We start from the raw sequence: 23,380 nt of genomic DNA, 5'->3' as shown, positions 1-23,380 counted from the left end.
GATTCCCAGTATTGTATCATTGTCTATCATTTTGTCATCTGATTTGATTTCCCTATGTGTTGTAAATCCTGTCACTATGATGTAATGAGATGGAGTAGTGGCAGTTATATTGATGAGATCTATAAGATTAGATAGTGTCTTAAGCCAATCTCTTTTGAGATATAAAAGAGAGAAGCGAGCAGAGAGACAGAGGACCTCATAGCACCAAGAAAGCAGTACAGGGAGCAGAGGGCATCCTTTGGCCCTGAGGTTCCTGCGCTGAGATGCTCCCAGACCAAAGGAAGACTGATGACAAGGACCTTCCTCAGAGTCAAAGAAAGAGAAACCCTTTCCCTGGAGCCAGCGACCAGAATTTGAACTTGTAGTCTACTAGACTGTGAGAGAATAAATTTCTCTTTGTTAAAGCCATCCACTTGCGGTATTTCTGTTACAGCAGCAGTAGTAACTACGACAAAACCATAGTGCTGAACACGATCCCTCCCCACTCCCCAGGAGGGGCCCTAGCTCCTTCTCAATCCCTTCTTCTTCCCCAGCAAACCAGCTTGAGTCTGTCCTGACAGAAGAGGGATGACAGTGATAGGTCCCTTTCCATCTGTCAGGGCAAAAGTAAAACCCTTCCTTGGCACATTCTCACCGGCTTTCATGTAGGTGCTGCAGAAACGCACCCCTCCCCGTGTGTGTGTGTGTGTGTGTGTGTGTGTGTGTGTGTGTGACACACACACACACCTCGCCCCATGATTGGGTATCACGGATGATGGAGTGAGGTGGGTGTCGGGAGGGGTTTGCATCCTCTCTTTACCTTGCTCTCCTTCTCCGCCTCCTGGTTCTCCTCCATCACGCTCCTTCCCCTCTGCAGGACACAAATGCTGCCCGCGCTTCGTCCCCCGTAACTCGCCCCGCCGAAAGGACCGGGTAGGGACGCTCGCGGCTGACCGAGACACTCTCCCTCTCCCAGCCAGAGTCACTTGAAGTCGGGAATGCCTCCCACCCCGTTGGCCCCAACTGCGCCCTTTAATTGGGTGCCATCTCTACCGTGCGCGACGCCATTGGCTGCCCAGACCCCAAATTTTAAGGTGGAGCGCAGATCCGGAGAAGGCCAAGCATAGGCGACAGCAGGGAGGCTGGGGTCGGGGACTTTGGGGTCACAGAGGTCGCACGCCTCACAGCCCCCCGACGGCGCGCGCTGCCGGCGGACTCCCGCGCGCCCCCTCTCCGGGCCCCGCCTCCCAACGGCCTCGCGCGGCTCGCGCATGCGCGCTGGCCGGCTCTCGAGCTAACCGAACGGTGGGCGGGGCAGCGGGCGGGGCGAGGGCCTGGTGGGAGGGTGGGTGGGGGCTGTCGGGGAGGGGCGGGGTGGTGGGGGCCGAAGACGAGGGGCTATGTCTGTGGAGAAGGGGGTTCCGTTAGGCTTTCGGCACTGGGGCGTGAGGGAGCCGAGGGGCAAGGCGCATAGGACGTCGAGGAGGCGCCACAAGGCCCGCGGCCAGCGTGCGGGCGGCCAGGCCCCGAGTCGCGGTGCGCCGCCAGTCGAGCCGGGCTGCAGGGGGGCGCCGACCCTGCGAGATAAACTGTGGAGGCCCTGGAACGGGCTCATCGTGATCGGAAAGAGAATGGAACTCCTCGGTAGGAACACGACTAAGCCTAGGTCGGGGGACCAGAAGCTGGAGCCTGGGTATTGGAGAATGGATGCGGTGGAAAGGACTGACTCCAAAGAGAAGCCGGGCCTGAGTAAGGGGAGGGTGGATTTGAACCTGCTGCACAGTGTAGCAAGTGCATTACGGCCTTCCGCTGACGTGGGGAAAGGCAGCCCCAGGGAGATCTGGGCAGAGCGAGAGGCCAAACGCAGACTCCCGGCCGTATCTGAGAGTGCAGTAAGGTCTAGGAGGGGGTCCGGCTTTGAAGAGAGTTTGAGGTCCACTGGGGAGAAGGTACAGACCTACGGAGAGGGGCGGAGGTCCAGTGGAGAGGATATGAGATCCAGAGGATATAAACTGAGGTGGAGTTTGGAGGAGCCCAGGTCAAGTGCAGAGAAGAAGGAGTCCAGGGGAGAGAGAATGAGACTGAGTGATCCAGAGACCAATAGAGAGAATTTGAGATCCAGAGACCATAGACTGAGATCTTGGAATGGGGAGAAGCCAAAGTCGAGCGCAGAGAAGCTGGTGACCAGTGCAGAGAAGCGGGGATCCAGTGCAGAGAAGTTGGGGACCAGTGGAGAGAAGCTGGGGTCCAGGGGAGAGAAATTGCGATCAAGTGGAGAGAAGCTGGGGACCAGTGCAGAGAAGCTGAGGTCTAGTGGAGAGAAACTGGTGTCCAAGGGAGAGAATCAGGGGTCCAGGGGAGAGAAATTGCGATCAAGTGGAGAGAAGCTGAGGAGCAGTGGAGAGGATTTGAGATCCACTGGAGATAGACTGGGGTCAGGTGGGGAGAAGTTGGGGACCAGTCAGGAGAAGCTGGGAACCAGTCCGGAGAGGCTGAGGAGCAGTCGAGAGAGGCTGGGGGCCAGTCGGGAGAAGCTGGGGACCAGTCGGGAAAGGCTAGGGGCCAGTCAGGAGAAGCTGGGGACCAGTAGAGAGAAGCTGGGAACAAGTCAGTTGAATCTGGTGACCAGTCAAGAGAAGCTGAGGGCCAGTCGGGAGAGGTTGGGGACCAGTCAGTTGAAGCCGGGGACCAGTCGGGAGAGGTTGGGGACCAGTGAGGAGAAGTTGGAGAGCTCAGGAATGGGAAGCATAAATGAAGAGAAAATTGAAAGAGTGATAGAAGTTATTGATAGTGAAAGTGTGGTAGAAGTTCCTGATGAAAACGTAGAAATTCCTTTTGAAAGTGTAGAAAGGAGTGATGAAGAGCTAGAACAGACTGCAGAAGGAATGGAAGTTGAGGGGGTCGTCTTGAGTGAAGTGAAGGATATTGCTGAGGAGTCGGTTTCTATGGAAGAGAAAGAAGCCGCAGGGGAAAGTGCGAGTGAATGAGACAGATGAAGGACAGAAGTCGACAAAGGAAAGAAAAGTAGATAGGGTACGCATTGAAAGTCAAAAAGGAGAAATTAAGCCAAGAAGAGCATTACTGATCTGGAAAGGGTAAAGATGAGAAAGGAAAGGAGAGAATCTGAGCCTAAGAGAAAAGAGTGGGAATGAAGAAGAGCTACTGGGGATGAAGGTGGAGAGTAAGGACCAAAGGAAGCAAAGAAGAATGGGAAATGGAGATATTTTTGAGAAGAAAGGAAACATTTGGTAACAAGTTGATAGAGGAAAATTGGATATTGGTTTCTTGGAGAGGAGTGTGATGGAGGAGCTTGTAAGGAAATGTTTGAGAAGTGGATTTAGGATGGGCTTAGAGGGATTTAACAACACAAGATTGGGTGTATGAGATCTAGGAGGCTGCGTAGGGAGGAAAACGGAGAACTCCAGCAGGATAAAGGAGAGACATGGTGGGATGGGGAAGAACAGGCAAGCTGGCATGGGTAAAGCACGTTTCTGGAAGAGGATCTGTGACAAGGACCCTCCGGAAGAATGAGGGGCACCGAAGTGACAAAACCAAGAGGAGAAGAGAAAAGGAAGTCAAGGAAGGAAGGAAGGAAGAAGCCAGATCTCATAATGGTGATTATGTTTGTTGGTTTTTAAAGTTATTTCCTTCACTATTTCTGTACTGTCCTCTCCCACATAGCCAATTCCATAGTCTGATGTGACAGACCTCTCTAAGGGCCCCGTATATCTGGACCAGGCTCATCCTCACTTATCTTCCTTCCAGCTAGTCCCCAGGTTGTATCCAGAGTAGTTGGTGGGCGCCGCTGTTTTAAGCACTTCACTGTGATCACCATTTCAAGGGCTCCCCTGACTTCCACATTAGATTCTATTGTTTATGCTCGATTTGAAGTTTTCTCCATTATATGTACCTGCATCGTTTCCATCCTTGACTTAAGAAAAAAAAAAAAATTGTGGTAATGTATGTATATAACATAAAAATTACCACTTTAGCCATTTTTAAGTGTACAATCTGGTGGCATTAAATATAACCCCCCCCCCAAAAACCAAATCCATTGCCATACAGTTGATTCTGACTCATAGTGACCCTATAGGACAGCGTAGAAGCACTCCATAGAGTTTTCAAGGAGTGCCTGGTGGATTTGAACTGCCAACCATTTGTTTGGCAGCCGTAGTTCTTAACCAATGTACCACCAGGGTTTCCTTAAATATAACCACCACTATTTATTTCCAAAATTTTTTCATCACCCCAAACAAACTGCACCAGTTAAGCAGTAACTACCCATTCCTCCCTCCCCCAGCCCCTGGTAACCACTAATCTACTTTCTGTCTCTGTGAATTTGCCAATTTTAGATATTTCTATACACTTGCCTATTCATGCATTACATTTTGATTGTTCTTAATTGAATTTCAAAGAGTAACCCTAATTTTAAGCAGCCCTGGTGGTGCAGTGATTAAGAGCTCAGCTGCTAACCATAAGGTCAGTGGTTGGATCCCACCAGCCGCTCCTCGGGACAAAGATGTGGCAGTCTGCTTCCATAAAGACTCCAGTCTTGGAAACCTTATGGGGCAGTTTTACTCTGTCCTATTTTTTTTTATAGGGCTATAGGGTCGCTATGAGTCAGAATCAACTTGATAACAACAGATTTGTTTTTGTTTTTTTTTATGGTTTAACCCTAATTTTAGCCTTGCTATATTTTCTTTATGAAATTTTCCGTGTGGAAATGGTTATTACATTGACTAGATATACACTGTACTAAATCAGTTATAAACATGCTGTGATTTCTCCCTTTAAAAAAAAGCCCCCTCTTGGCCCATGTTTCCCACTAACTTCTGCCCCATTTCTCTTGCTCTCTGTGGCCAGCAGAAAGTGCTTCCCCCTCAAAGATACATTCATTTCCTAATTCCTGGCACCTGTGAATATTACCTTATATGGTAAAAGATGTGTTTACTTTAAAGATCTTGTGATGAGGCGCTTATCCTGGATTATCCAGGAGGGCCCTAAATACCATCATAAGTGTCCTGAGAAGAGAGAGATGAGGGAGATCAGACACACACAGACGAGGAAGCAGAGATTGGAGTGATGTGGCCTCCCTCCAAGGAATGCCAGCAGCCTCCAGAAGCTGGTTGAGGAAGCTGTTAGAGGCAAAGAATGAATTTTTCCTTGAGTCTCTGTAGGGAATACAGCCCCTGCCAACAGCTGGACTTTGGACTCGGCCCTGCAGAGCTGTGAGAGAACACATTTCTGTTGTTTTAAGTCACCCAGTTTGTGGTAGTTTGGTATAGGAGCCCCAGGAAACGCATCTACTCCTCTTTATAGCAGAATGCCTCCAAAATGTCTGTGCTTGCTCTCTCTAAATCTTCTCCTCTGTTCTTTTTTCTCCAACTTTTTCTAGTGAACATTTTAATATACACAGAAAAGTTGAAAGATTAGAGCAATGAGCAAGAGCATACTCTTTATCTAACTTCAGGAGTGGTTAACGGTTTGCCCTGTTTGCTTTATCTCTCTAAAATTCAGCAAGCACTTTCTAAAGATGATGACATTCTCCTATGCCTGGTACCTAAGTAAAGTAGAATTTTAATTTAATAAATTAAGAATAATTCCCTAATATCATTCAATCCATATTCAAATGTCCTTTGTTGTCCCAAAGTATCTTGGATACTTCTGTCTTTGATAACTTTTTCCCTGGCTCAGAACCCAGTCAGGTACGCATGTTGAACATGATGGCTCAGTCCTTTGGGTCTCTTAACTTAAGACAGTCCCCCTCTTGTTTTGCTTTGAACAGCTTTGTCTTTTTGAAGAACTCAGGCCAGTTTTCTGGTAGATATGCCCCATCCTGGATTTGTCTGATTGTATCCTGATGGTGTTCTTGGTCCATTCCTCTAGCTGCCATGGTTCCTGATTGCTGGAACATGGGGCAAGAGGCCCTGGTTTCTCTTTCTGAATAGCACTCATCACTGTCGGATATGTTGTTCGTTTCCCTGCTGTACTTGTTTACTGTCTGTCTGTCCTTTCTAGATTGGGAGCCCCAGGAGGGCATCACCATGGGTCTGGTTACCTCTGCTGGTCCTCTGCCTAACCAGAACCAAGTACACCTAGTAGGCACGCAGCATGTATTTGTGGAATGAATTATCCCTCCCATTCAGTGACTTACTATTTAACATTGTCTAGGTATCGCTGTGAGTCGGAATCGATTCGACGGCAGTGGGTTTGTTTTTTTTTTTTTTTGGTTTTGGTAAGAATTCTAATTTGAAAATCATTTTCCCTGGGCCTTTGAAGGCATGCTCCTTTGTTTTCTCCCTGCCAGCGAGGCCATCCACCCATCCACCGAGAAGTTCCGATGTTTTCTTACGCTTGATCCAGTGCACACAGCCAGGCATTCTGGGTAAGTGATCCGTTTTCCTCCGCCCGGCTCCGTTATTTCTGCTTCTTGGTTGGTCAGAAGCTGACAGCTAGCTTTTCTGTCCGTTCTCTAGGAACTCTGATCCCATACTTAGACAATAAAGCCGAGATAGCAGGTGTGGGCAGAGTTGTAAAGATAAGCTACGGACCGACCAAGCCTAGTAGTAGGGTAGTTTTGGCAAATGGAAATCAGAGTTAACATTTACTGAATTCTTGTAATAATCAGGGTAATTGAATAGACGTCATGTGAAACACATTCCATGTACGGTATCATTTAATCCGCACAGTAGCGTTTGAAGAGAGGAACCATTACTCTATCAACTTTACCAGTAGGAACTACCAAGCCCAGACAGCCTGGTCCAGTACAGCGCCGCACTGGCAGCCATGCTGCTGAGCTGCCTCCATGCTGCTGAGCTGCCTCATCAGTGCTTACTAGACAAGCCCCACAGCTCCACTTGCTGCCTTCAGAGCAAGGTCTGAGGCGCTGGGGGCGGGGGGAGGGAATGAGGCTACACAACAACCCGTCCATTCATGCAGGGAGTGCTTGTTGAATGACCACTTCGGTGGCAAGTTTTTAAGAGCATAAATGCCCGAAACAATGGTGTTTCATTTCTTTACCAGCTCTCTGCCTGCCCAAGGTCACCACCCCTTCCCCCCGCACTCCCTTGGCTCTGAGAGCTAAGGAATCGCTGCCTCTCTAGATTTTCAGTCTAGAATTCTAACCAAACAGGCCTGCACAGCACGAGGCTGAGACGGGGGCAGCTTCAGTGGTATGGACGTCTGTCATCTGTGCTGCACACTACGTTCGTTGATTGTTCTCTAGCTGGATGGCATTTCCTCCTGGGATGTCAGATGTGTTCCACCAAGGTCACAGAAAGAAGAGTGGAGATCAAGACTCCCTGACAAACATCAGCTGCCTGTAAGTGCAGATATTTTCAGTCATATAGGTAGCTGGAACTTTAGCTATAGAAAGTCCTTTTTTTCTAAAATTAACCAAAATGTCCACATTCAGGGAAGCGAGGGCTCGGGTGGATTTATTATTTTTTTTTTTTATTACCCGATTCTTTGTATATTCCCAAAGATCCTTGCTTCTTGCAATAGGGTGTGTTAAAAGTGACATCGTTTGGCTTTTGTTAAAATGCCTTGTTAGCTGGTTCCATTTGCTCACTCCACAAACATTGAGGACTTACTTCGTGCCAGCTGGGAAGGCAAAAAATGTCTAGGACCAGGTTCTTGCCCTTTGCCTCCTATCTCATGAGGGAGACAGACGTCAAAACAAGTAAATCGCAACGCACGGGAGATGTGCTAGACTTGCACTAAGGTGGTATGTGGGAGCTGCAGAGGAGGAGAGCCAGCCACGGGGCTGGTCAGGATCTGATCAGAGAAAGCGTCATGCTCAGATGACCATGTGGGGTGAGAAGGGGTCAGTAGATGGACATGGAGGACAGACGTTCTAAGCAGGAAGAATAGTGTTGCTGAGGCACCGTGACAGGGCCAGGGAAGAACAGCAGTGTGGTATGGCTGGAGCAGGAGCTTATTACGGAGACTGGTAGGATGGGAACTTGGGGAGAGCCTGTGGCCAGACTGGGGAGAGCCTTGAATGCAGGATGGAAGAATTTAGACTATGTTCTGTAGGTGACAGGGAGATGACGCCATCAGATCCATGTTTACATCGGTGACTTACCAAGCCAAGCAACTGAATCAACCCAGAGCAGCATGAGGGTGGGTCGGAGTAGGACACCGAGCTGTGTGTCCAGCACAAAGTAGGGACTCAGGAAAGTAGGGGGTACGATGATTAGATCATTGCAATAGTTCAGGGTAGAGAGGATGAGGCTGTGAGCTGTGGCAGGGAGAGTGGGGATGGAAACAAGAGGATAGACTCGAGAGAGTTTTAGAAGTTGTATTTGCCAGGATTTGTTGGTCCACGTGAATGGCAGGGAGGAGTAAGGAGGAACCAGGCTTACAGATAACAACAGCCAATGTGTATCATCAAATGCTTGCTCCGTGTTAGGTGTTATACCATTATCTCATTTACTCCCCTGAGAGGGATTGTAGTATCACCCCCATTTTATAGATGAGGCATTTGAGGCAAAGTGTCCATCAAAGTGACAGCTGGCAAGTGGTGGCAGTAAGTGGTGGAGCAGGGATTTGAACCTCAGGGAATCGGGAATCAACACCCTTAACCTCTACACGGTGACTTTGGCGGCTGATTGGATTTCAGAGCCGAGATGTAGGGCACTGAAGTGACCACCCTAGGAAGCAGGTTGAGGGTGGCAGGTGCGACCTGAAACTCATCAGAACCACCTAGTGCTCCAGAGTGCTCATAAACAGGCTGCCCAGGCACCACACTGGGCCATGGACATGTGTCCAACCCATAGAGTATTTTTAAAACGTTTTTTAGAACTAATTGCTGACATTTTAAAATCTAGAGATTTTACATTAAAACCTGAATTTCTGGCTTTTCTTGAAAAATCAGAGCTGGCCACACTGGGCCCATATTGCCACCAGAACTGTGTATTTGGGTTTCCTTCAACTGGGCCTGTGCGTTCCAGCTGGCCAGAGCCCCACCACCTGCCTGGGGTCCCTGCCACCGAGGATACCTGAGCTCACATCTCTGCTGTTGCCCCACCAGTGCGCCACTCAGCTTCGGTTTGGTGCCCTCAGTGAGCTGACACATTTGGACTTGTATCAAGCCCAGGCCTCTGTCAATGACCAAATGCCCCTCTTGAACTTTAAGGACATGAGATAAAAACAATACCATGTTTTGCTTTGTTGGTTTTTTCCTTCATGCTGTGGGAATTGAGAAAAACTAAATACCCACCCGTGCTTGAGTGCCCATGGCGAGAGAGTTCCGTACAGGCAGTGTGGGACAAAGCTGAATGATCACTAGGTCCTGTAACCAGTACAAATTAAAAGGAAATAGAAAATGTACCACAGAAAATGGCAAAAGCAACACCAGCTCTGCAAACCCTGTTTAGTTGGTTTTGTAATTAATAATTTGCTTGAATGTCCAGCTGTGCACTTTCGACATTTCATATTATAAGGAAGGTTTTGGGGAAACACCTGTGTGTGTGTGGTGGACCGTAGCTTACAGAGCTTGGAATTCGATTCCAAAATTCAGCTGGAGAACATTTTTTAAAGGTATATGATTTGTTAAGAAAACATGTGTCTGTACCATTAAGTTAAAATCTGAGGTCCAGGGGGGCAATGTGTTTGTTCATATTCGATATTGTGTTAACATCTAAGGAGCTTTAGTAGTACAGTGCTTAAAACACTCAGTAGCAAATCAAAAGATTGGTGGTTTGAACCCACCAGCTGCTCTATGGGGGAGAGATGTGGCACTCTGCTTCTGTCAAGAATTCAGCCTTGGAAATCCTATGAGGCAGTTCTACTTGGTTCTACAGGGTCGCTATGAGTCAGCATCGACTTGATGGCAATGGGTTTTTTAAGATGTCATAATAATAATCTCCGGGAAATCCTGGTGACGTAGTGGTTAAGAGCTACGGCTGCTAACCAAAAGGTTGGCAGTTCGAATCTACCAGCCGCTCCTTGGAAGCTCTATGGGGCAGCTCTACTCTGTCCTATAGGGTCGCTACGCGTCGGAATCGACAGCAACGGGGTTTTTTTTTTTTTTTTAAATAATCCCCCACGGCAGTGGACAGGTAGAACAAATGACGATATTTCATGTTGGTGAGAGTTTGCTTCTTTGCAGTTTTTAAACTGCCCTTCGATATGCAGGTTCAAACAGGTTCAAGAAGTAGAGCTAAGACCAGGGCTCCCCCGTTTGACTCCTAATCTGGTGTACTTTGTGCTCTGCCTGTTGGTTTTCCATCTTGCCTGGTCACTTGAGTCAGGTACTGGAGGAAGGCATTATTCTCGGGTGGCCACTGAGCCCCAGAGGGTTAATGTCCATGTCTCAAGGGCCATGGATCCATCAGACTACTCCAACTCAACTCAGGAGGGACCAGCTCTGCACCATTCTCCTGGGAAGTAGAATTAGTCATACAAGGTTCGAAGTACTGATGGGTTTGGTCCCAGGAACTATTTCAACACAGACTGCATGGGGCCTGAGAGGCAACACTGCTGCTCCTCGGACTCTGACCTCTGCCCAGCACATTCACCTCCGAGGCTCCCCACCCTGGCGTCTCGCTTAGGGTGGGACCCGGACGTGTGTTGTCTCCAGTTTGTCTGTTTGCATCCGTGTTGCTCAGAATCCATTGTTTCCTACTCATACCAAATGGACAAATACCTCAACCTAGGTGCTTAGCACCATGCTGAGAGCTAGAGATACACAGACAGGTGCGCTGCCTTGGGGAAAGAACACACAGGGAACAATTGGTGAACATGGTGGCACTTTGCTGTGGTACCCTAACAAATGGTATTTATCTCAATCACGTTATGGTTTCATGTCTGTGGTGTGCCCTGAAGTGCCTTAAAAAACCCAAAAACCCAAACCCAATGCTGTCAAGTCAATTCCGACTCATAGCAACCCAATAGGACAGAGTAGAACTACCCCACGGGGTTTCCAAGGAGCGCCTGGTGGATTTGAACTGCCAACCTTTTGGTCTTAACCACCACACCACCAAGGTTTCCTATAGTGCCTAGACTCCCCCAAAAGATCTGGTAAAGTTCTACTACTTAAAGCAGAGCCTGAAGGAGGGAGGCAGAGCCCCGTGGCTGGCTGGAGGAAGTCCATCCCAGGGGGACGGCAGGGGGAGCAGCAGGGGGAGAGCCTCCAGGGGCAGTGTGCCTGGCACATTTGAAGAACAAGAAGTTACTAACTGAACGTCTTCAGGCCTCACTTTCCCCATCTGTGAGGCCATGGACTTGGGAGGAACAAATGAAATCAGTTAAGTGAAAATGTTGATGTAAACTATCAAGCACTGTATAAAAGTTATTTTCTTCATGTTGAGTTTGTCAAGTATCTGTAGAGTGCTTACGTCATCATGGATCATAAACATTATATGACGGTTCTGCCCTCAAATTTTCTTTTTTTATTGAGGGGAAATTCACACAGCATACAATTAGCTATTTTAAAGTGAACCATTCTGTGGACTCAGTGGCATTTAGTGTGTTCACGATGTTGTGCGACCACCACCTCTCCAGCTTCAAAACACTTCCATCACCCGCCCTTTCGTTTATGGTATTAGTTCATGTTATCACTCTTGAAAAAAGGAGTTTTTTCCATATCTGACTTTGCCCTTTCTGTTTCGGGCTGGCCTTCCCCAGGTACAACGATTCATCCTTGTGTTTCTTCAACAGCTGTGTGTTGCGCTTCTGTGCAGTAGCCACTGCGAAAACGTAACGACAAGTCCCAGCATTCAGGGGACTCATAATCTAGTGGGAAACTTAGATATTGAATGGATAATTGCCAGAAAATTAATTTATGATAAATGCTCATGAGAAAAAGCAGGTTGCTTTGAGAATCGTGTATAAAAGTTTGTAAAGGTATTAAAGCTACTAGAATAACCTGATTTATTGTTGTTATAATGGTACCTGGAGTCCAGACACTGGACTGAAGAAAAGAAAGGTCACCCCAGGGGTGTGAACTGGTTACGGAACGGCGTAGCGTCCGGAGGCAGAGGTGAAAATGGTGCCCCCATAACTACTCTTCGAGGTGTGCAAGACAGGTAGCGTTACCATCGCTCCCATTTTATAGATGTGGAAACTGAGGTTCAGAAGGTCGTGCCTTGCCTAATGCCCCCTGGTGGGGCTTATAGCTGATATTCTTTCCACACTAGCCGCCTGTCCGCTGAAGGCGAAAAGCATTTTGTCCACCAGAGGGCATCCGAGCACCTGACTGGGAAAAGACATGGGTGCACAGGCCGAGCTGGTCCAGCAACCAACTGGATGTGTTCTGGCCTTCCACAAGGGGGCACTGATACGCTGGCCTCAGAGTCACCTTGGAGGGGACGCCTGCCCCCTGTTCCCTGCCCACACACACACCAGGACTCATAACCCAGCAAGCTCTTTGCTCTCTCAAGCTTTTTATTACACACTAATGTGAACGACTCGACGGCACTGGGTTGGGTAATGTGAACATCTCTGTTTTCCTAGATGATTTTTTCTTAACCAAGCTGGGATAACAAATCAGGGCAGGTAACCCAAGTCACCTCAGGTGATGATCCAGTGATCCCCAAGACAAATGTCCAGCCCCCAGGCAGGGAGTCACAAAAACTGCTAGTGTGGTTGTGGCAGCCACACGGGTGGTGGTGCCACGGCCGCACGTCCACCATGTCGGCACAGTCACTGAGCGTCTCCAGGCAGGATGACCTGGCAGCGTTTCTACCCCACCCACATCTAGTTTCGCTTTCCTAATGTTGTTAAAAAGTGTCTTCTAACTGAAGTCAGGTAGTTGAACAGGTTTTAGCATTTTACATCATTTTTTTAAATGAACATTTGTGTAAGATTTCTCCCTTCTGATGGGTCTCCTTTTGTTTCTCTCAGGAGGATATCTAGAACTGTCCTCTTTGGCTTTTGTCCAAGAGCCAGATTCTAATAGCTCTTGGACTGTAGTTTCATCTTAACCATAAAACCTTCTTTTGAAATGATTCCTTTTTAACCTGGAGGGTAGGGCCAGCTTGGTACCCGGCGGTAAATGCCCCCTGCCTGGGAGAAGTAGAGGTGGTGTTCGTTTACTGCTGGCACAGCGCAGTTTAAAAGGCGAGGCCGATTTGGGCAAAAAAAAAGAGAAGAAAGAAAGGAAAGAAATTGTGGAAAGGTCAGTTTGGGGGACTTGTTTGAATGTCTGCTTTAATCAGTTAACTCAGAGTGTCAAAGGAGAGCAGTCTGGAGGAGAGAACTGAGGGAAGAAACCAGTCAGCACCACTGAGCAGTCACTCAGCAGACACAGAGTGTCCTGTGGGCAGCCACGGGCCTCAGCGTTCTGGGACAATCTCAATTTCCAGGGCAGAAAACACACTGGCCCTTTGTCAGAGCACGCAGCAGACTGCCCCCAATTCTCAGCTCTGAAAATGTGATCACCCCAGAGACCTGTCAGCAGCAAGCCGTCTCCTTAGGAGTGAGCTTACCCAGGCCGTGAGGAGAGCCAGGACCTCCAGGGACCCCTGCATTCGTCAGAATATTCCCTATTTCTCTTCTCGCCTTACAATGCAAGTCCTTTAGTAATAAGTACTTGTATTTGTAGAAACTTAAACATACTTTTGATGCAGCGGGACAGAAATCGGGTGGCGTTGGGCCGGGCAGCACTTTATTCTGCGGTATACAGTGTCACTATGAGTCAGAACCAACTCGATGGCACCCAACAACAACATCTTATTACAGTTTAGGTGACAAACCTCTTTGGTAACAAAAACATGAAAAGAAAATGGGATATGTGGTGAAGGTTAATTCTAGAAAAATAGATTGATGCCAATCCCACCTGAGGCTAGTCAAATTGGGAAGCCTTACTCATTTCACAGAGAGAGCCTCCACTTCCTCCGAGATTTATGCTTGGCTTATTTATCTCTTCTGGAGCATCTAAGGAGGAGGGAGAACAGAACAACCAAAGGCTGGAGATCAGAAGCTGTTACCAGTGGATGGTCTGACATGAAAATGAAGGGTCTTTGATACCCAGGATGTTGGCAGAAGACGAGGCTTCCATTAGGAAACCCTGACCTGGGTGGACTGTTTTAACAGCAGGTGCACAAAGCCAGGGGTATCCACAAAAGCTGGAGAGGCAGGGGCTGTGTCTTCTACCTTGCTCTTGTTTCTTGTGTGAACCACTTGCAAATGTTGGGTCAACGTGTTTATCAGTTCTACTCACTGTGTCTGCGGCAAGCGAGCCACCCGTTCATGACATAACCTGGCACAGACTCAGAACATGGCATTTCTCCTGTCTGTTACTTAACTCTGGAAGAGGACTGAGGGAGAAGAGAGAAAGTGAACGTTTCGTGTGCCCAGAGGAAAACAGATCCCACAGAGATGAATTTAAAAAAGCCAGTTATCTGGGAGTTTGATGGGTGCTGTTAAGAATGGGTTTCTGTTTCATCATTCAGTTTCTAGCTCGGCCTTCCTGGCTCAGACCTGCATGGCGGAGCTGTTTCTTGGGCCTTCTCCCTGCCTCTTGGCCGCTCCTCCCATTCCACCTGGCTGCTGCATCATGGGACCCTTGGTTCTGGAGTCTTCCCTATGCACCTGCCAGAGGGGGCTGGGCCAGGGCGGCACTCTTGGGGTGACGTTAGGCTCCCCAGAGGGAGCTGCCACCCCCAGGGAGGGCTTCTTAATGTCTCGGAGGAGCGCTGGGAGGGAGGTAGCACAGATTGCAGGTACCTATTCAGTTGCGCTGACTCAACCTGAGGATGACGGAGAGGCGGCATGCATCTTGGACTGGTTTGGGGGTGGAATAGTGCAAGCGGGACACTTGCACCGTGATTTCTTAGGACGTCATGATGGCTTCCTGAGGTCCCCATCCCTTAAGGTCTTTACCCATCAACCAGCACGCACAGGACCGGGCCTGCTCTCTGTCTCGGTGACATCTTCCAAAGCCCTGGAAGACAGCCAAAACAGCAGAGCCTGAAAAACACAAGCTCACATGGGAGACTCAGGCTCTTGGGGCAGATTCCAGAAGTCGTGGGATACTAAGGGTAGCAGCCGCAGGCCCGGCTCTGAGGAGCCCTTCTTGGGATGTGAGGAGGGCATTTTCGTGTTACTGGTCAGTGAGAAATGCCCTGGAAGTACCCTTATCTTGGAGAGGAAGGAATGGAACCAAGGGTTTAAGTTGGAGTATACATAGCTGACCTAGTTATAAGAATGTCTGTCTGCATGGTTTAGTCCTGAATGTTAGCAGTGCCATTCTGGGGCTCCGGGGAGAGTGGTGCTCTCTGGGTGCTCATCCTCTCCTAGTCTTCAAGCTGGCTTGGACCAGAAATAGAGTAAAATACTCAAGTGGCATCCCAAACGTTGTTGCTGTTAGTTGCTGTTGAGTCGATTTCTGACTCATGGCTACCCTGTGTGTGCAGAGTAGAGCTGCACCATAGGGTTTTCAAGGCTGTGACCCTTTGGAAGCAGATGGCTAGACCTGACTTCTGAGATGCCTCTGGGTGGGTTCGAACTGCCAACCTTTCAGCTAGTAGTCGAGCACTTAACCATTTATGCCACCCAGGGCCTCCTTATCACAAACATTTGTTCTAAAAAACAAGTGGCCTGGGAAGGGAAAGCACCTTTAGATCCAGCCGTGGCCTACCGTGGCCCCGTGAGTGACGTGACCTGCATGTGCCTCCGGGCAGTCCCTGGGCTGTTATGTGTTCATAGTCAATTGGGGCAGTGCTGCTGACAGCGTGGTTTCCTGCATTAGAGTCACCCTGTCAGCAAGACACTGTTTGCATCATTTGTTTGCTGTCTTGTGGCATATTATGCACAATCTCCCTTAAGTTTAATTATATTAATATCTGGAAATGTAGATAGAAAAACATGATACTCGTTGCTGTTGAGTTGATTCCTACTCATAGCGACCCTCTAGGACAGAGTAGAACTGCCCCCATAGGATTTCCAAGGCTGTAATCTTTACGGAAGCAGACTGCTACATCGCTCTCCCTCGGAACAGCTGGTGGGTTTGAACCGCCAGCCTTTCAGTTAGCAGCCAAGTGCTTAACCACTGTGCCACCAGGGCTCCTTGAAAAACACTATACCAGCCTACAATTGCTGAAATTAAGAGCGCTTGGAACTGAAGCCCCAGAGAACCCTGTGGGTTTGTCGGACTTAGCCAGCACAAGTCCCATCTCTTACAAGCACAGGTGTGCATAAAGGATGCCACAATGCTGGGGGGATTTCAGGCAGCTCGGGGCCAACTGAGGAGGGAAGGAAAGAGATATAACTTCAGAAAACTTCTTCCAGGCCCAAGAGTTTGGATCTCCCTCTACAGAACACCTGAGGTGTCACTGTTTGGGGTGAGCTGACCGGGTAAGGGAATCAGCTGGAGGAGGAAAAGCCCGGGACAGACTGGAGGAAGCGGTTTGGGCTGAGTACCACGGAACAGCCTCTTTGATTTCAGAGATGAAATAGTTGACCCCAGACCTCACTGTAAGATGTGAAGACTCACTTCACTTTTATAAGCTCATTAAAGTAGTATTTTTGACTGTCCACAAGTCCGGCTTTAGAGAAAACAGAGAACACTGCCAGCCACACCGCACCCTTCTCAAACCACTTAGCTGACAGTTTTTTCTTCTAATTACTTGAGTGAGCGTCTCTGTTATTTACAAAGCTTGGGGAAGGCACGGTGAGAGGATTGTGATTTGGTATCCTTTCTGGCACAGAGCTGTGAAATTCAGCCCATCTTATGAATCCCTCAGTACTGTCAGACTAGCAGAGACCACCAGAGTTAGGGGCCTCCCCCCAGATCAGTTATCTGGCTGGTTTGCTGTGGCCACGGGGCCAGACCAGGACCCTTGAGTTCATTTCTACCACTTCACTGACGTTTTGGGTGAATAGTGGCTAGTTACCTCAAAGCTTTTACACCGTTTCACTTTTGTTCGGATGAAATGAGAAAGCCTATGCCCTTTCCCTTCTTTCCTTCCTTCCTTGGGTGTTGGTAAGGTCATTGAGATAGTGGTTGGAAAGCGCTTGGAACTGCTTCAAGAAAACAGCCCACCTCGTTCTTACATTTGGATCAGCCCACAACCCCCCAACCCAGAGTCTAGGGTTTCCATCCATTGCCCTGGGTATGGTGCCCAGGAGAAAGAGGGGTGCTCCAGGCCAGAAGCGCAGGTCCAGCTGATTGGAGAAGGTCGCTCCTGCCCTCCGTTGGCTATCTTATCTCCAGAAATAAGGTCAGTGGTAGTTCAGCCACTCGTGTCTCCTCGTCACGCAGTCATCTGGGGTGACTTGCTGGGCTGCATATTTCCAGCCCCTGTTCCAGGTATTAGTAACAGCTGAAATGAAAAGACTGTTTCCTCTGATGCACGTTTATGAGGTGTTTTTAAAGCTGAAGTGGCAGGGATGTGGGGAACCTTGCTCACGGTGGTACAGGGAGGTGTCAGACTGGGTGGGTGGGTGGGTGTGAGGGGAGCCCCACCTTCTGGGAGGGCTGCTGCTCTGGACAGCCCAGTTGTTTGAAAGCCTGGAGCGAGGAACATTAGGGTAACCTCAGGCCTCGCGACCTAGATAGTGTTGTGCTTCTCAGGCTGGCGATGCTGGGCCACGCAGGTAGGAGCTTGGTGGAAGGACAGTGCTGCTGGGGCAGGCACCTTCCACGCAGCCTTCTGGGTAACGGCTCCTCACTGAGCCTGGGAGCTTGAGGGACCATCCCAACTTCCCCTTCACCGGACCACTGTCCGGCGTGGTGAGAAAGCAGTTGGATTTCATATGAGGAAAGTATAAACGAGGTCCGTGTGCCCCAAAGGCAGAATCACTGTCCCTGTGAGGATCATGCAGCCACAAGACAGCCTCAAGGACAAAACAATCTTCTAGTGACGGGGAAGGGGGGTGGTGTACAGAGGAGGCCCTGGAGTAAGCCCAGGAGTCCAGTGGGAGCTCATTAAACCCTTGTTGAGAGAAGCCTGGCAGTTGTTTGATGAAGAACGGGGGGCAGAGAGCTACCAAGAGAGATGCAGCCATGGCTGTGGACCCCGAGAGGAGGAAAAGTTTAACTATACTAACCAAAAGTGTTGTAAAATCCATTTGGTTGCCAAAACGAACTGTTGCACTGGGGACATGTGGCATGTCGACTGGCAAAGGCTCCAGTGCCAGCGCACCGCGAACGGAGAGACAGCGCGCTCACAGCCGCAAGTGGCTGAGCCTGGATCTTTGCTGTGTTTCTGCCACCAGAACGTGCCAATTTGATGTCCAGCGACTCAGGCTTTTACTGCTGGATTGTCTTGTGAGCAGTTTGGGGTTTAAAACAATGTCGGAAAAGTCAGCAGCCAACCATCCCAGGAGCTAGGTTCCACCCAGGCCCCAGCAGGGAGATGAGGGTTACCCCAGCTTTCCAGGTGCCCTTCCTTCCTCCCGTGTGCCATGTGGCACTTCTGTGCCTCGGGATGGCTGTCATCCTTCTGCCTGGACACCTGTCCTTCCTCCTGGAGAGACCCTGACCTGGCAAGTGTGTGTGAGATTGCGTCTGACCGCGTGTGTGTGCGACTGTATGTGTGCGCTCACGTGTGTGTGTGCAAGTGTGTGTATGTGAGAGAGAGTGTGCGCGAGTGTACGTGTGCAAACGTGTGAGTAAGTGCGTGGCGGGGACACCAGAGGTAGGAGAAGGCTTCCGCCCCTCTGCAGGTCACCACCACCAGTGCCTTTAAGGCCTCAGCTGAGCCAAGGTGAAGCAAGAGTGACACCAAGTGCCAAGAGCAGGAGCTTGCCATCGTTTGTCTCCTCAGATGAGAGGAGCGGAGAGAATGGGCTTAGCTCTAGTCTGGCAGCTCTGGCCTCGATGAGAGGGTAACGAGAGCCCCCAAGGCTTGCTGATGCCTGTGTCTTTACTCTTCTGGGCGGAGGGATTGGCTCTCTGGGAATTGGGTGCAGAGCCAAAGTTTTGAACAGGTTTGTAAAATAAAAATCAAGGTGAAATGTCTTGTTGACTGGAGCCACACTGCCATTTCCACCTTGTAGCTGCCTTTCAGCTTCCTCTGGAGAGCAGTTGTCCCTCATGGCTATAAACTGCAGGTGACCTTCCTTGCTGGCAACAGACAGCTCTCAGGTTACTAATGGTGGGTCTGTCACCGTTATCTGCAAAGACGACCCATTTTCATTTGTTCAAAATAAACAAATCACTAGTTGCTGTCAAGTTGACACAGACTCATGGTGACCCCATGCGTGTCAAAGTAGAAGTGTACTCCGTGGGGTTTTCTTTTTTAATACTGTTTTATTGTGTTGTTGGTGAAAGTTTACACAGTAAACTAGATTCTCATTTGACATTTTCTATACAGATTGTTTGGTGACGTCGGTTACATTTTTCACAATGTGTCAGCATTCTCTTTAATTGCGTTCTGATTGTTACTCCGTAGGGTTTTCGATGGCTGATTTTTTGGAAATAGATTGCCAGGCCTTTTCTCCTAGATGCGTCTAGATAGACTCGAACTTCCAACTTCTCAGTTAGCAGCTAAGCAAGTTAACTGTTTGCACCACCATAAAAAGTTAACCCAGCTGTCTGTGGCTGTTCTGGAGGCTGCTCTGGGTCCGGGTTCCTATGGCCAGGTGTACACCCCACCGACCCAGGTGGGGAGCTGAGATACATATTCCTGTGGACCAGCTCACGAGGAGCATATTCCCAAGCCCAGCCCCTCCTCTTCTGCAGTTTCCACTAGACCACCTTCAGGGGCAGAGAATCCCATGGGTCCTCCACCAGTGCAGCCCAAGCCTGCAGTTAGGGCCCCTCTGCAGGGCTCCCAGCAGGGCTACTGGCTGTGGTTTTTAGTCGTCTTCTCAGCTTGGCGCCTCCCTGGTGTTTTTCCTTCGTGAAAGACAAGGAGGGTTAGATTTGTTTGTCCAGATGCCACCAGGCCGATGACTGTCTTGGGGAGAGGCGTGACTGCAGGTGGAGCGTCAGGTCCGGTCCCACCTGATCTGGGAGTGTGTAAACAGCTGGTTGATTCAAACCTGGGAGGTGTTGGGAAACCCCTTGGGCAGGAGATTTCGAAATGAGATTCCGATTAGAAAAAAACATAATGGGGTGGGGTTTCAAGGAATGAGGGCGACAGAGAAAGCTCCCATCCTGACACCCTGCTGGATAGCGGGGATAAACAGAAGAGCCTCCAATAGAGAGGAGGTCCCAGCCCGCTGCATCCAGGCGCTAGACTGTTCCTTGACTGCCCCTCCCCACCCACAACAGGAGGCACCCTGTCCTCTCCGTTCACCGGGCGAAACCACACCTGGAGCCGCACTTTCAGTCTAGGGCATGTCAGCACCAGCAAGGTGTAGATAAATCAGAGGCTCCCGAAGAGAGGGAGGTTGCTGGGCAGGGTTGACAGGAATATTAGGAGAAAAACTGAGTTATGGGAAGATCTAGAAAGTCAAACATACCATTTAGGCTTGTGAATAATTCAGAGAAGGGGCTATGATGAAGGGAGGGACGGAGAAGCTTGGGGGCCCACTGCTTCAGGGCCCTGGGCAGGAAGGGGTAGCACCCCACTCTGCTGAGTGGGCTGTCTCTTAGCTCAGGACACGCTGGTACCCAGTGTCTCCTAGTGGCAGGTACCTGTGACATGAGGAACACAGAGGAAGATGCTGGCTGGACCCAGAGCCGGGGAGAGGTGGGCACAGGAAGGAGAGGGAACCAGAACAGCAGAGGAAGAGTGATTAGAGTGACTCAGAAAAAGATCTGGAGGTAAAACAGAAGGAAAGGCTGAAGGGGCAGCCTAGGAGGAGCGAAAAGGAAGCAAAGAACTGGGTATCTCATTTGAAGAACTTGGAGTGGTAAGGTCAAGAGTGAGTCCCCAAACAGGGTCAATACTTGGAAAGTTTGTCGTTTGATAAGTCCATGCCTTCTGTCTAGGTGGAATGAAGAAAGTGGGGCTCTTTCAGGGTGTTGGGGCCCTACTGCACGAAAGCAGTGAGTGGAACTGTCACAACAAGCTCACCGCCTATGACCGAGAGGGGCTTGTGATTCACAAGCGAGCTTGCCACCTCCACCCAGGAGTAATGACTTCCCCATCTCGTGCAGGGCGGGGACCCATCCAACCGGAACCACCGCCCAGACTCTCCTGGTCTCCTTAGATGACAAGCTGTGGCATTCCTGGTCCACCCAACTCAGCCCCCAAGCAGTTTGCCAAAACATCAGTAAACAAGGACAGGTGAAGGGGTCACAGACCTGCTGCACTTCGGGCAGTTTCCTCCTTCTCAGGGCCTGTCACCTGACTGACCAGGTATCTCTCAGCATGGACTCTACTCTTTCCTCAGAGAGTTGTCAGAGGTTCCCCAAACACCTTCCTCTGAGCTCAGAGTAGGTTTATTTTTATTTTTAAATTCTATGACTACGAGGCCAGGAGATCCAAGAGTTTGCCTGAGCTGCATAGAAGAATTGTCCCCACTTCCGTCGCACCCAATGTTCAAAATGGCCAGCTCCATCCGGTGCGGCTGAGCACTTTCCTTGCCAAGGTCGAACCAGAGAGGAATGTCACTAGCTCCAGCATCCAACATTTGTTTAGGCCTTTATATTTTACAAAGCAAATAATGATCTTATTTAACCTTCACGGTAATCCTGCTTTACTGTTACTTCCACGTTGTGGACGTTGAAACTGAGTGTCAGAACTGTTAAGCATGGTTGTGGGTTGAACTGTGTTCAAGGTATGTTCAAGTCCTACCCCTGTGCCTGTGAACAACCCTGGTTGGAAACAGGGGCTTAGCGGATGTAATCAAGTTAGCATGAGGTCACACCGGATGAGGGCAGGCCCTAATCCAATGGCTGGTGTCCTTATAAGAAGAGGGGAATTTGGACATAGACATTCAGACGCACAGAGGAACAACGGCCATGCAAAGACAGAGGAAGCAATTGGAGTCATGCTGCCACAACCCAAGGAACTCCAAGGATTGCCAGCAACCACCAAAAGCTAGAAGAGTCAAGGAAGGGTTCTTCCCTGGAGCCTTTGGAGGGAGCATGGCCCTGCTGACATCTTGATTTCAGACTTCTAGCCTCTAGAACTGTGAGAGAATAAATGTCTGTTGCTTTAAGCTACCCAGTTTGTGGTCACTTGTTACTGCAGCCACAGGAAGCTTATACAAGAGCCTTCCTCAAAGTTAACTGGTCCTGGTCCGCCTAGGACTCAAACTCATTCTCTGATTCCAAATCCTTTGTGCTTTCCACTGCAGCGTTGTGGGCTCCCCTTTAGGTTTTGCAGTTACAGAAAGTCAGAATTCCTGGATCTCTTGCCTGACCTCCATCTCTGCTCCTGAGGTGACCTCAAACAGTCTGTCCCCTCAGGCTCCCTGCCACCCATTCCCATTCCACCCCCACTTTTATGATCATCAGACAGGAGAAGAGCCTTCACTTTTTGGCAAAGAGTGTATATGTAAAGCAAAATGATTCTTACATTTCCTCTGCCAAGGACTCTTTTTAGAATCACCGAGGTTTCTTTTCATTACAGAAGCAATGTGGGATCATGGTAGAAAAGTCACAAAGTGTAGAAAAACAAAAAGAAGAAAATAAAAATTATAATTCCACCATTGAGCAGTAACTTACTGTTGTGAACATTGTGGTGTTTAGTCTTCCATAACTTTTTTAAAAATTATTTTTTGAAATAATATTGTGTTTTCAGTGAAAGTTTACATAGCAAATTAGATTCCCACGTGACGGTTTCTACACAAATTGTTCAGTGACCTTAGTTCATCTTTCACAGTGTGTGAGCATTCTCTTTAATTACGTTCTGGTGGTTCGATTTCTGGTACTCTAGTTTCCCTGCCCCTTTATCTCCTCAGCTTTGCTTTGGAGTAATTGCTGACCTTCTGGAGTCTTCCGTAACTTTTATGAGATACGCGTATACTTATTTATGTTTACAAAAGTGGAAAATGCATCCACCTCATAATACTGTTTTGGAAACTGTTTTATTTTTTTTAAACTTAATATATTGTAAAGATTTTCTTGTTATTAAATATTTTTATAACATCATGTTTAATGGACACGTAATTTTCCCTTGCAGTTCTATTCATGGTACTCTAGAGTTCAACCTTTAGATTGTTCCTACTTTTTCAATGTTATAACCAGTTTTATGGTAGACTTCTGTTTATAGGTAAAAGATATCAGATTTTAATTTTTATTTGTTGTTATGAATGAAGATTAATTTTTTTCAGATGATTTCTATCACTTGAAGTTCTTTTATAAATAGTTTCTCTGTTATTTTTTGTCTGTTTCCCATGGCATATATTTTATTTTTCTTATTGAGACATAAAAAAACTCTTTATATTGGAAAGGCTAAACTTTGACCTGCCAAAGACTGAACTCTTTATATTGGGAAGGCTAAACTTTGACCTGCCGAAGACTGAACTTTTTATATTGGAAAGGCTGAACTTTGACCTGCCAAAGACTCATTTTGATATCAGGTTTGAAGGGACCACTTTGAATCTGTGGACC

General features: G+C 48.6%; 1 protein-coding gene across 1 annotated transcript; it reads left to right on the top strand.

The window, feature by feature from the left end:
• The first annotated feature begins 1,379 nt into the window (after positions 1–1,379).
• Positions 1,380–17,339, top strand: LOC126080682 (uncharacterized). The gene is made up of 3 exons (XM_049891859.1): positions 1,380–3,593; positions 6,287–6,364; positions 7,112–17,339. The coding sequence occupies exon 1, from the start codon at positions 1,380–1,382 to the stop codon at positions 2,964–2,966; it is 1,587 nt and encodes a 528-aa protein (XP_049747816.1). The 3' UTR covers positions 2,967–3,593; positions 6,287–6,364; positions 7,112–17,339.
• Positions 17,340–23,380: the final 6,041 nt, after the last annotated feature.

The sequence above is a fragment of the Elephas maximus genome, chromosome 7 (assembly GCF_024166365.1).
Source record: "Elephas maximus indicus isolate mEleMax1 chromosome 7, mEleMax1 primary haplotype, whole genome shotgun sequence".
Taxonomy (NCBI): domain Eukaryota; kingdom Metazoa; phylum Chordata; class Mammalia; order Proboscidea; family Elephantidae; genus Elephas; species Elephas maximus.
Note: the sequence above shows the minus strand (reverse complement) of the source record. Positions and strands in the feature narration are given on the sequence as shown.

What these genes read in the sequence shown, in the direction of transcription:
- LOC126080682 (XM_049891859.1), top strand. Translation starts at nt 1,380, where the DNA reads ATGTCTGTGGAGAAGGGGGTTCCGTTAGGCTTTCGGCACTGGGGCGTG.